Source organism: Amblyomma mixtum, chromosome 7, assembly GCF_055824585.1.
Source record: "Amblyomma mixtum isolate Tamu chromosome 7, ASM5582458v1, whole genome shotgun sequence".
NCBI lineage: Eukaryota > Metazoa > Arthropoda > Arachnida > Ixodida > Ixodidae > Amblyomma > Amblyomma mixtum.
In genome coordinates, this window is record NC_143018.1 from 145054076 (window position 1) to 145065870 (window position 11795).

At 52.4% G+C, this 11795-nt stretch overlaps 1 protein-coding gene across 1 annotated transcript; it reads right to left on the reverse strand.

The window, feature by feature from the left end:
• Positions 1 to 627: 627 nt before the first annotated feature.
• LOC149337779 (uncharacterized) lies at positions 628 to 2677 on the reverse strand. Its single transcript, XM_089554946.1, has one exon. The coding sequence runs from the start codon at positions 2644 to 2646 to the stop codon at positions 1381 to 1383; it is 1266 nt and encodes a 421-aa protein (XP_089411072.1). The 5' UTR covers positions 2647 to 2677; the 3' UTR covers positions 628 to 1380.
• Positions 2678 to 11795: the final 9118 nt, after the last annotated feature.

The following is an 11795-nucleotide window of genomic DNA, read 5'->3' on the forward strand; positions in this document are numbered from 1 at the left end:
TTCTTCGTCAAGCCGTGGCATTGCACCAAGAAACTGATGCGTAAAGGCTACTGCGTCTACAGGAGTCGATGAAAAAAGCCTCTGGTAGTATTCATTAAAGGCTTCTTTGATGTGGTCAGTGTCTGCCGATAAGATACCCCCCCATTCTATTTTATCGATGTGATTTCTTTCAGCGCGCGCTTTTTCTAGACCAAGAGCACGTTTCGATGGCGCTTCGCCAGCAGCTGTGTCTTCCGCCCTTGCCCTCACTAGTGCTCCGCGATAACGCCGTTCTTCCATAAGCTCTATCTTTTGTTTTGTTTTCCTGACATCTTCTATCCATTTCCCAGGCTCTTTGCATTCCTGCTTCATCAGCGTTTGAAGCAGTGCCCTTAGCTCAGCTTCGTCTTGTTTTTCCTTATAACGGATACATGTCGCCCTTTCTATTGCTTTGATTTTTAAAGCTTCTTTACTTAGCTCCCACTGTTGCCAAATCTTCAGGTTCTTGCGCGGGTTTATTTTACCTATTTCATCCTTTACTGCTCTGTAGTAGATTTCGTCTTGAAGAAGCGTGTTGTTTTGGCTTCCACATTTCCCACGAAAATGCCTTGCTTCGGTTCACACTTCCCAGGCAGCACTGAACTAAACAGTGGTCTGAGAAGGAGACTCCCACAACTTCATAATGGTTGCAAACAGGGGCAAGGTCGACTGATGCGTAAATGCGGTCCAGCCGTGCATGGCTTGAGCCCTGGAAATGAGTGAACTGCACTGTCCGCGCACCCTCAATAAGTTCAGCCACATCCTCAAGGTTTCCGTTCTCGATCATTCGCATCAACACTTCAGTGCTCCTGTCTCGAAACCCCCGGATGCTTGACCTATCGCGCGCATTAAGAACACAATTGAAGTCGCCTAATACAATGAGCCGCCTCTCCGTACAAAGGCGCTCTTGGAGGCTTTGGAAAAAGGCAACCCTTTCCTCAACCACATTCGGCGCGCACACAGTAACAATGCGCCACTCGCCGTTCAGACAAAAATCAAGCACAATACACCGGCCATACACACACGAAAAATAAGCCTGCACCTCTAGCCCCGGCATCTTCTTTACAAAAAGCACGCATCCAGCCGATGTTCCCACTGCTTGACTGACGACAGCATAAAATCTAGTCGTGAAACGTCGCACCATGCTGTCGGTTCCTTCGTTCCCGTCCACTTTCGTCTCCTGCACGGCCAATACATCTATCTCGCGCTCCGTAATAAGTCGGTACACCTGACCTTGTTTTTTCCTTGCCGCCAGGCCCCTCACATTCAATGTAGCGACTCTAAAGGCGGAGGCGGGAGCCATTTTTACGCAAGAGGAAGGAACCAACAGCATGGTGCTTACCTTCCACGTCTAGCGCGCCGCTAGACGCCACTGTGGCCGCCGGTATCATCCGGCGCAAGAACATCAGTCTGCTCGAGTAGGACCTTGCCTGCGGAGGAGTACCGTTTCTCAGCCGCATGGTTTGGGCGTGGCCGTAACGACGAACGCCGGGCTTGAGTCGTCTTTGCAGGGGGCTCCTCGACGCCGGGTGCTACCACTTTTTCACCTTCAGGGCTGGCCTGGTCATGGGAACGCTTCGCCGGGGTGTTAAGGGGGGGCGTGACGCTTGTTGTGCGGGCGCCGGTATTCTCGTGGTGGTCCTCGTTCAGGTCCTTTCCCTCGACGACTACGGGCTCTGATGGGCACGCTCCATTCTCTGGCGTCTCGTTAGAGACGCCGAGGGAGCCTCCCGTCGGCTGTTGGCTCTCTGGTTCGTCGGCCGCTTTGGTGTCGTCACTGGGAGTCCCTGACGTCGCAAGTGTGGAAGCCGACTTGCCCGCCTCGTCTGTACCAGTGGCTGCTTCCTCCGCCTCGGCGATATCCATGAGTTCCGCAGTGTCGTTCGCCTTTCCGACCCCGGTAGCTGACGCGTAGGTACGGACGCAGTCCGCGTCCACGTGTCCGTAGCGCCTGCACAGGGAACACCTGGGCACCTTGCAGTCGCGGCGAACGTGACCCGTGCCGTGGCAACGCAGGAACTGCATCGGTCGCCCAGGGACAACAACGAGGGCCAGCTCACCGGCTACTCGGACCTGGTGTGGCAAATCATCCACCTTAATTCCCGGCTTCAACTTCAGTAGCACGGTCCTGGTGGTCGAGCCTTTCTCCTTCAAGCCTTGGACACGCCAACGCTCCCGCGTCACCTCCGTCACGTTGCCGAACGCCGCGAAAGCAGTCCGGATGTCTTCGTCCGCCACACCATGCAGCATCCAATGCAAGCGCAGCTTTACCTGCTGATCTTCAGGGTCGAAAATAATGCGCCGGCGCCCTTTCACTTGTAGCTCTTTGCAGGCAGCAAGTTTCTTCGCAGCTTCTGAGGTGCTCATCGTCACCGCCCACACGTGGTTAATCTGATACGCCCCCAACGCCACGACGTCGGGGAGCGCACCAGCGTTGGCAAGGGCGTCCCGAAAATCTTCCACCCTGTAGGGCCTCGCTCTCACGTCTCCGTGAAGAAACACCGTGTTAAGAACAACACGTCCTGTAGGCAAGGTAGGCAACACAATTTCATATTCCTGATCTGCGTCGGCAGCTAACCTGTTTCCGCGGCCAGCAAGTGCCGCTATCGCCGCTCCGCCGGAGCTCATGATCCTGCGTCCGTCACGCTCGGTGGCCGGAAGCTCGATCCCGCCATGCCAGCTCGATCGTTTGGAATGAACAAAGGCACGTCTAGTGAATACGGTGTCTTCGCTCACTGCCATCCTCCTCCCTTCCCTTCCGGCGAGGTTTAGGTGTCCACCGAGATATGAGAGAGAAATACATTTCCTTTCCTCAAAAACCAATTTACCGACGAGCGAGGCGTAGAACCGAATGGGCGATGGCGTTCTATGGACTCCCTGGCAGCGTTGCAAGACGCTCTCGCGTTCCACTCTTAGAGGCGAAGCTTAACATCTTAACTACACATCAGTGACCACACTTTAGGTCAAGAAAGTGCACCCCCCCCCCCTGAATTTTGACGGGTGTCCACCGAGATATGTGAGACAGTTACTGCGTAATTTTCTTTTCTCAAATACAATTTTCATTTTCTTCATTACGGGCCATCTTCGTCTTTCTTCTTTCACTCCCACTTCCTCCGTTCCTCTACGGTGCGGTTCAGGTGTCCACCGAGATGACAGAGATTTACTGCGCCATTTCCTTTCAAGAACCGTTGCGTTGAAACGGCAAGGCATCGCGCCGAACGGGTGGTGGCGTTCCGTGGACTCCCTGGCAGCGCTACAACACGCTGTCGCGTTCCACTCCTAAAAGCGAAGCTTAAGCTTAAGCTTAATTAGCAGTTAATTAGTATTCAGGCATTAATCAGTAATGAACCATTAATTAGTGATTTGTCATCACTTAGTAATTAGTACTCAATTACATGTGACGCCACCAGTGCCACAGAAGCACTGAAAGTGGTGCGGAAAACGCTTTCGCCTCTACGCGCTTTAGACAGTCAAAGTGCCCCCTGAATTTTCATTTAATTATCTGGTCCTACTAGAAAGGTTAATTAGGCTAATTGGTCAATTGAGCAATAAACTAACCTCATTCCCACTTACTTGAAGCATAACTATACCATGCCTTTATTTTGTTGCATGGTTACTACCCAAGTACAATTGGCCCGTTTGAAATTCGCGCACTGGGACGTCACGACCGTTTCGACCAATTGAAAAGCGTGACATTTCTGTCGACAACTTTTGCTTACAACGATGAGGCATTAAAGGGTTCCGCCTTAAAATATCAGAAGAGAGTATATGCTATGACAGGAATACCGAGAAGCGGTATTTAAGGGTTGGAGATCGTGCCCTCATTCTTTTGCCGAGCAGCCACTATAAACTCTTGATGCAGTGGAAAGGTTCATTCGTCGTTACTGGCAAAAAGAACGATGTGGATTATTGGATCGAACTGGGCCACACCTACTGCACATATATATGCTCAAACGGTACAAAGAGCGTGCGTCCCAAGAGACCGTGCAGGCGTCATCTTTTGTCGCAATCGAAGAAGGTGACTCAGAAGAACAACTGCCTACGCTTAGCACGGACCACCGTGAAGGAATTGAAGCCGTGCAGATCTCCAGCAAGCTCGATGACGACAAACAGCACGAGATTCGGAGCTTACTTGACACGTATGCAGACATCTTTTCAGAGATTCCCGGGAAGACCAATCCAATGGAATGTCAACTAAAGCTCACGACTTCTGAAATTGTGAATACCCCACAATACTCGTTGCCTTTTGCCGTGAAGGACGTGGTCGAAAAGGAGATAGACGAGATGATCAATTTAGGGGTCATTCAACGTTGAACATCTCCATACAATTCCCCGCTCGTTCTGATTAAAAAGAAAGACAACACCTATCTGACTTGCATCGACTTTCGACGCACCAATGTTGTTCTTGAGTCTGTCGCAGATCCCATTCCAAGAAGAGACGTACTATTTACCGATGTTGGAACCAAGGGGTACTTTACAAAATTTGACCTTGCTAAAGGCGACCGGCAAGTACCCTTGGAGGAAGCTTCGAGTCCAAAAACAGCGTTCTCTACCAAATCCGGCCACTATCAGTTCGTCTATATGCCCTTCGGCATTCAGACAGCATCGACTATCTTGACGCGCCTGATGCGCATTCTGTTACAAGGCATAGACAATGTCGTTCATTACATCGACGATGTTCTCGTAGCGACCTCCACCTGGAAAGAACATCTTCCGACTTCAAACCGCTTATTTAGCAGGGTGCGCGAGGCCGGCCTCACGATCAAACCGCAGAAAAGGGAAATCGGAGTGACTAACATCGCTTTTCTTGGACATCAGCTTGGAGATGGGACCATCCGACCGTTGCAAACAGTGGTAGAAAAGCTTGTCAACGTGCCGCTTCCGAAGACCAAGAAAAAAATACGTTCCTTTTTAGTTCGTTCGTGGCTATGTGAACAAAGTCCAACCGCTCGTAGAAATTACACGCAAAAATGAACACAACCTTGTCTCTTGGACACCACAGCGACAAGCCTCTTTTGACGAGCTCAAAAGGGCATTAAGTTCCAGGCCCATATTAAGAGCTCCGTATTAAGAGCTTAAGAAGAATAAGAATGGGGTGGAGCGCATATGGCAGGTTCTCTCAGATCATGAATGGTAGCTTACCAATATCCCTGAAGAGAAAAGTATACAACAGCTGTATCCTGCCGGTACTCACCTATGGGGCAGAAACTTGGAGGCTAACAAAGAGGGTTCAGCTTAAGTTAAGAACAAAGCAGCGAGCTATGGAAAGGAAAATGATAGGTGTAACGTTAAGAGATCGGAAGAGGGCGGAGTGGGTGAGGGAACAAACGCGGGTTAATGACATCTTAGTTGAAATCAAGAGGAAGAACTGGGCTTGGCCAGGGCATGTAATGCCCTGCGGAGAGGTTGGTGCTGCCTGCGAAGAGCTGGGTCAGAGGAGCGATGATCGTGGCGAAATTCAAGATGAAGCGACGGAAGTAAGAGCAAAGGCCAACGAAGCTACGGAGCTGCTTCAGTGAGGTGGGCTTCGGAAATTCGGCAACTGCACGAAGTTTGGCGGGGTCCGGAAGAATGCCGTCTTTAGAGACTACATGTCCTAAAATGGTGAGTTGTCGGGCAGCAAAGCGGCACTTTTTCAAATTCATCTGGAGCCCAGCGTCAGTAAGACAAGTCAGAACGCGCTCGAGGCGGATGAGATGAGAAGAAAAGTCCGCAGAAAAGACGACAATGTCATCGAGATAGCAAAGACAACTCTCCCACTTGAGTCCACTAAGGATAGTGTCCATCAGGCGTTCGAAAGTTGCCGGTGCGTTGCAAAGGCCAAACGGCATGACGTTGAACTCATATAAGCCGTCAGGTGTTATGAAGGCAGTTTTTGAGCGATCAGCGTCAGCCATGGGCACCTGCCAGTAGCCTGACCTCAAATCCAGCGAGGAGAAATACTCAGCTCCCTGCAAGCAGTCCAGGGCGTCATTGATTCGTGGCAGGGGATAGACGTCCTTGCGTGTGATGTTGTTGAGACGGCGGTAATCAACACAGAACCTGATGGAACCATCTTTCTTTTTTACCAACACAACAGGAGACGCCCAGGGACTGTGGGAGGGATGTATGACACCCCGACGGAGCATGTCGTCGACGTGATCAGAAATGACGCGGCGCTCAGAAGCCGAGACGCGATAGGGGCGCTGGCGAAGAGGGGCGTGTGTACCGGTGTCGATGGTGTGCGCAACAACAGACGTACGGCCCAAGGCAGTCTGAGGAAGATCGAAAGAAGAACTGAAGCGCTGGAGGAGGGCGACGAGTTGATCACGTAGCGCGGGTGGAAGGTCGGCGTCAACGGCACGGTGGAAGACGTCGGAGGGCGGTGGATCATTCTTAACATCACAAGAGCTGAGCACATCCACATCGAAGGAAGCGGTGGTATCAAGAATAGGGTAGGGAAGGCAGGAATCAAGTTCTTCAACACGCCCGAGGCATTCACCTCGGAGCACTGCTGACGGGCACGAAGATGGGTTCGAGACGTAAATTGCACTTTGTCCATGGTCGATCGTCAGAACAGCAAAGGGAAGCAGGAAGCAGGGATGGCGGGAAGCGGATTCGGAAGGCGTGAAGAAAACAGTTGAATGAGGGACGCCGACACAGGAGAGCGGCACGAGGGCAGCAGAAAACGGAGGAATGTCGGTATCAGTCGCGACCACAAGTTTGGCAGACTGCGTAGGTACGTCGCAAAAGGGAGCGTCACACAGCGGAGAAAAGGCGATTTCAGCTCGAGCGCAGTCAATAACGGCACGATGAGTCGAAAGGAAGTCACATCCCAGGATGATGTCGTGTGAGCAGTGAGACAGCACAATAAACTCGATGGTGTACAAAACATCTTGAATGAGGACACGGGCCGTACATGCGGCTGAGGGATGAATGCGCTGTGATGAGGCGGTGCGAAGCGAAAAGTCAGAAAGTGGGGTAGTCACTTTGCGGAGTCGGCGGCAGAGATCTTCACTTATGACAGATACTGCAGCGCCCGTGTCGACGAGGGCGAGAACCTTGGCACCTTCCACGAACACTACGATTGCATTAGCGGGACGACACGGAGGACTTGAGGAGTTCGAAACAAGCGCAGTTCTTGCCCCCGGAACGGCGGCTGTTAGTTTCCCTCAAGCGCGGAGCTAGAACGTCGCAGCATCGGGGAAGGGGAACGGCGTCGAGGGGAAGGCGATCGGCGAGTGGTGTAAATTTGGCGATCAGGGGAAACAAAGGGGGGACCAGGTGGCCTTGTCGGCGAGGATAGTTCGGCATCGTACGGGTAGGAGCGCAGATCAGGTCAAGAAGGTGGAAGGCGCTGGCGGCAAAGCCGCGCGACATGGCCGGGCAGACCACAGGCGTAACAGATGGGTCGGTTGTCCGCAGTACGCCAGGGATTGGTAGGATGTGGGCGAACCCTTGAGAACGGATCTTGAGACGGGGGATCAGACGGCGGCGGAGGACGGAAAGAAGGGGCGGCCTGGTAGGAAGCGGGTGCCGGCGTATGGCGTGGCCTGGCCACCGCTTGGGCGCACGTCAGGGGTGCTGTCACAGGCGCGGGCACAGGGCTGGACGGTAGCAGATCATCGACTTGGTCTTGCACGACACGGCGAATGGTAGGAGCCAAAGACGGGGTCGAGTCAGGAACTTGGCGGGCGGGGTCTTGAAAATGAGATATGAGGGACAGCTGGCGAGCGACCTCTTCACGAACGAAGGCTTTGATTTGGTTGAGAAGAGGGGAGTCCTCAGGAGTAGTACCGCCCAGGGCCAGTGTGGAGAGGGCTTCGTCGCAGACCCTGGCACGCCGTGTAGAAGCGCGCTGCTTGCGGAGCTCGTTGTAGCTCTGGCAAAGCTTAATCACCTCACTGACGGTGGTGGGATTTTTCGCGAGGAGCATCTGAAATGCGTCGTCAGCGATGCCTTTGAGGATATGGTGGATTTTGTCCGCTTCTGGCATGGCGGCGTTGACACGTTTGCAGAGGTCAACGATGTCCTCAACGTAACTTGTGAAGGTCTCGTCGGTGTGTTGAGCGCGGTCCCGTAAGCGCTGTTCGGCACGGAGCTTGCGCACCGCAGGGCGGCCGAACGCTTCCGCAAAGCTCTTCTTAAATACGGGCCAAGTGGGTAGTTCCGCCTCATGGTTTCGAAACCAGAGGTTCGCCACATCCGTGAGATAAAAGATGACGTTACTCAGCTTGATAGTGTCATCCCACTTGTTATAGCTGCTCACTCGCTCATACGATGATAACCAGTCGTCAACATCTTGGTCGGCAGTCCCACTGAAAAGGGCAGGATCACGCTGCCGGATGGCGCCAGAACAAATGACGGTTGTTGAACTGGCCGCCGGTGTTGGGGCAGTCTCATCTGGCATGGTTGACACATGCGGCAGCGTACGGCTCCGGAGTTCCAGGTTAACGTAGCAGGGGACGGCAGAAAGTTAGGCGGGCGGATGAGATTAAGAAGTTTGCGGAGATACAGTGGCGGCAACTGACAAAGGACAGGGTTAATTGGAGAGACATGGGAGAGGCCTTTGCCCTGCAGTGGGTGTAGTCAGGCTGATGATGAATGAATGATGAATGAATTAAGAGCTCCAGTTCTCAGTAAGCAGTTTGTGCTTCGCACAGATGCTTCCGAGGTCCGCATAGGCGCTGTTCTCTTGCAAGAGCTTGATGGACTCCTCTATCCAGTATCATATGCGAGTCGACAGTTGTTACCTCGCGAATCTCGCTACTCAGTAATTGAAGGCGTGTGTTTGGCGATAGTCTGGGCGGTTGAGAAATTCTACATATTCTTGTACGGGACTTTCTTCATCATGCAGACTGTTCACCAACCCTTGCAATATTTAACAAAAGCAACACACTTGAACCGCAGGGTGCTTCAGTGGAGCTTGACATTACAAGAATATACCTTTTGCGTAGAGTACATCATGGGCTTCGAAAACGTAGGCGCCAACTTCATGAGTCGTTTGTGAGTTACCGGAGGGTGATGCCTAATGTACAGTACTAATATCCGGTGTTTTCAATCGTCACCTCTGCAGTGTGGTGGTGTTTGTGGGCTGTTTTTCTTCTTCCTTCGTTCTACGATTAGGGATCGTTCACTGCGTACATATTTACCTTTATAGTACATTTACCTTTATGGTACAGACGAGTTTAAAGTTTGTGTCTGATGTTTTGTATGGTTTTTATCGCGACTTTTGCCGGATGTATGTTTGACCCTATGTTCCCTGCGTGCGCGTTTCCATGTGCCTCCATATGTGACTGCGTAAAGTGCCGTCGATGACTTCGGCGACATCTAACTTGTCCCTTTCCCGCATGAACATTGTGTGCACCAACGGCAGTTTTTTTTTGCTATGTGAGTGAGTGAGTGGAAAACATTTATTGTCCAACAGAATGAGACTACCTCATCCAGACCTCCCCTGTCCTATACCCTCAGTTGAGGGAGGAGGATCAGGAGAGATCCGGCCGCATGGGGTAGTCGCGTCAGATGCTGGCCAGGATCTCTTGTATACCAGCGGCCTCTTCAGCCAGTTGGACGGTGAAAAAAAGAACTTTTCCAAAAAGGGGGGGGGGGGGGCAATGTGATGTGCACACGGAATCGTCGGTGGATTTTTGGAACGCGGCGTGTCGACAGTGGTGCGTTGGACAGCGGAGCGTAGCGCATACCAGCCCAACGTTGCGTGTGTGCACTTGTGAATTGTGCGTGCGAGGCCGGCACGAGGAGCGGTCGGCTACGTGTCAGAATATCGAGATGTGAAGGAAGACACCGCAGCGGAAAGGTCATTCAAGCGTAGAGGTAGCAACTGTCGGACGTTGGATCCGTGCTGCCGGAGATTTCCCTTGGATCTCCGACGAAGACCTACTGCGTCCATTTCAAGTTTGAAGGTGGCAGCCGACGGATTGAGGGTCCGTGCTGCCGAGGCTCCCTTGGATGGGCTGCAGAAGCCTACGGTGTTTCGGTAATGCTGTCGACGGGGCCTGGCTACGGTTTTCTTGCTGCAGCAGCCAAGTTCTTGGGGGCGGCTGACAGGAGTTCATCAGCGTCTCTCGTGTTCATCTCCGCTCCTTAAAACCTGGCTTTCTACCACCGCTTGCCTCGCCGCAGCGCCAGCGACGCATCGCAAGTCACCAACCCGCGTCCTTGCTGCCTGGAAGGCACGCTTCACCTGAGACGCTTTGTATCCAGTGAACTCCTTCCTTTTATCTGTAGTGCTGTACGCGTGTTGAGTGTGTATTTTTCTTGGTGTTTTCGTTTTTATGCGAAGCATACTACTTTAACTACCACTTCAGCCCTTCACCGTAGTTATGCGCCTCCAAATCACGTGATACCTGACGTCACACCACGTGACACGATGACGTCACGACAGTGGAGAAAATGACGTCACACCACGTGACACGATGACGTCACGACAGTGGAGAAACGGGGCCCCACCTCGCGCCGTCGCTGTGGTTGTGCGCCTCCAAATCACGTGACACGATGATGCCACACCACGTGACACGGTGACGTCACGGCAGTGGAGAAAGGGGGCCCACCTCGCGCCGTCGCTGTGGTTGTGCGCCTCCAAATCACGTGATACATGACGTCACACCACGTGACACGATGACGTCACGACAGTGGAAAAACGGGGGCCCACCTCGCGCCGTCGCTGTGCTTGTGCGCCTCCAAATCACGTGATACATGACGTCACACCACGTGAAACGATGACGTCACGACAGTGGAGAAACGGGGCCCCACCTCGCGCCGTCGCTGTGGTTGTGCGCCTCCAAATTACGCGACACGATGATGCTTCGCATTCTCCAGGCTTAACCAAGTTAAGCTTCAGCCATTTTTTTTAATTGGTTCCTTTCCTTTAAAGCAGAAATACGGCTTCGTTTTGTTTTGTTTGATGTGTTTTTTTTTCTTGTACCAACCTGCACGCGAAAGATAGGATAGGATAGGATAGGAAAACTTTTAATGTCCAACAGAAAGACGGTAGCCAGAGTGCTACCCGCCTAGACGACGGCCGAAAGGTCTTGACTCTCGGCGGCGGCTTCGGCCAGTCGGACGAGTTGTAACTGAGTCGCCGGGTCGGAGCTCAGTAGTAAGGTCTCCCATTGATCTTTTGTGTTTATACCTCGTCCCTCCCGGAGAGCATGAGGACATTCCCATAGTATGTGGTCCAAGGTGGCCCTAAGTTCGCAGTTTGCGCATTTTTCTGAAAATTGCCCTGGGTACATAAGACTCCAGAGGGCCGGGTTTGGAAAGGTATAAGTTTGTAACCGGCGTCAGTTGATGGCTTGGTATCTGGACAAGGATCTATCCGCTGGAGGAAGTCTAGCTCTTTGCAAACGATAGTGTTGTGTAATTTCTCTGTAGGTGACCATGCGATCCCTGTCTGTAAAGACCACCTCGCTCGGGTCCGCCAGGAAAGAAAAGCCTCGGGCGAACTAGTGGGCCGTCTCATTACCAGGCAGGGATGCATGTGCTGGTGTCCAGACTAGTGTAATTTTCCGGTCTATTACATGACGGCTTAGAATTGTATTCGTTAGATGGGAGACCCGGCCCCTGCTGAAATTTAGTATGGCAACTTTGGAGTCACTGATGATGTATCTCGCTTTTGTGCCTACACAGGCCAGTGCTATGGCAGCTTCCTCTGCAGTCTCTGGGTTACCCGAGAGTATGGAGGCACTTATTTTGAGGAGTTGTTTATTATTGACGACCGGGACGGTCATCGTGTTCTTACCATACTAAGCGGCATCCACGTATACCACGTACTCGTCTTT

Bases quoted from the DNA above. Each gene is read 5' to 3' on its own strand.
- LOC149337779 (XM_089554946.1), bottom strand. From the start codon at position 2,646: ATGAGCTCCGGCGGAGCGGCGATAGCGGCACTTGCTGGCCGCGGAAAC.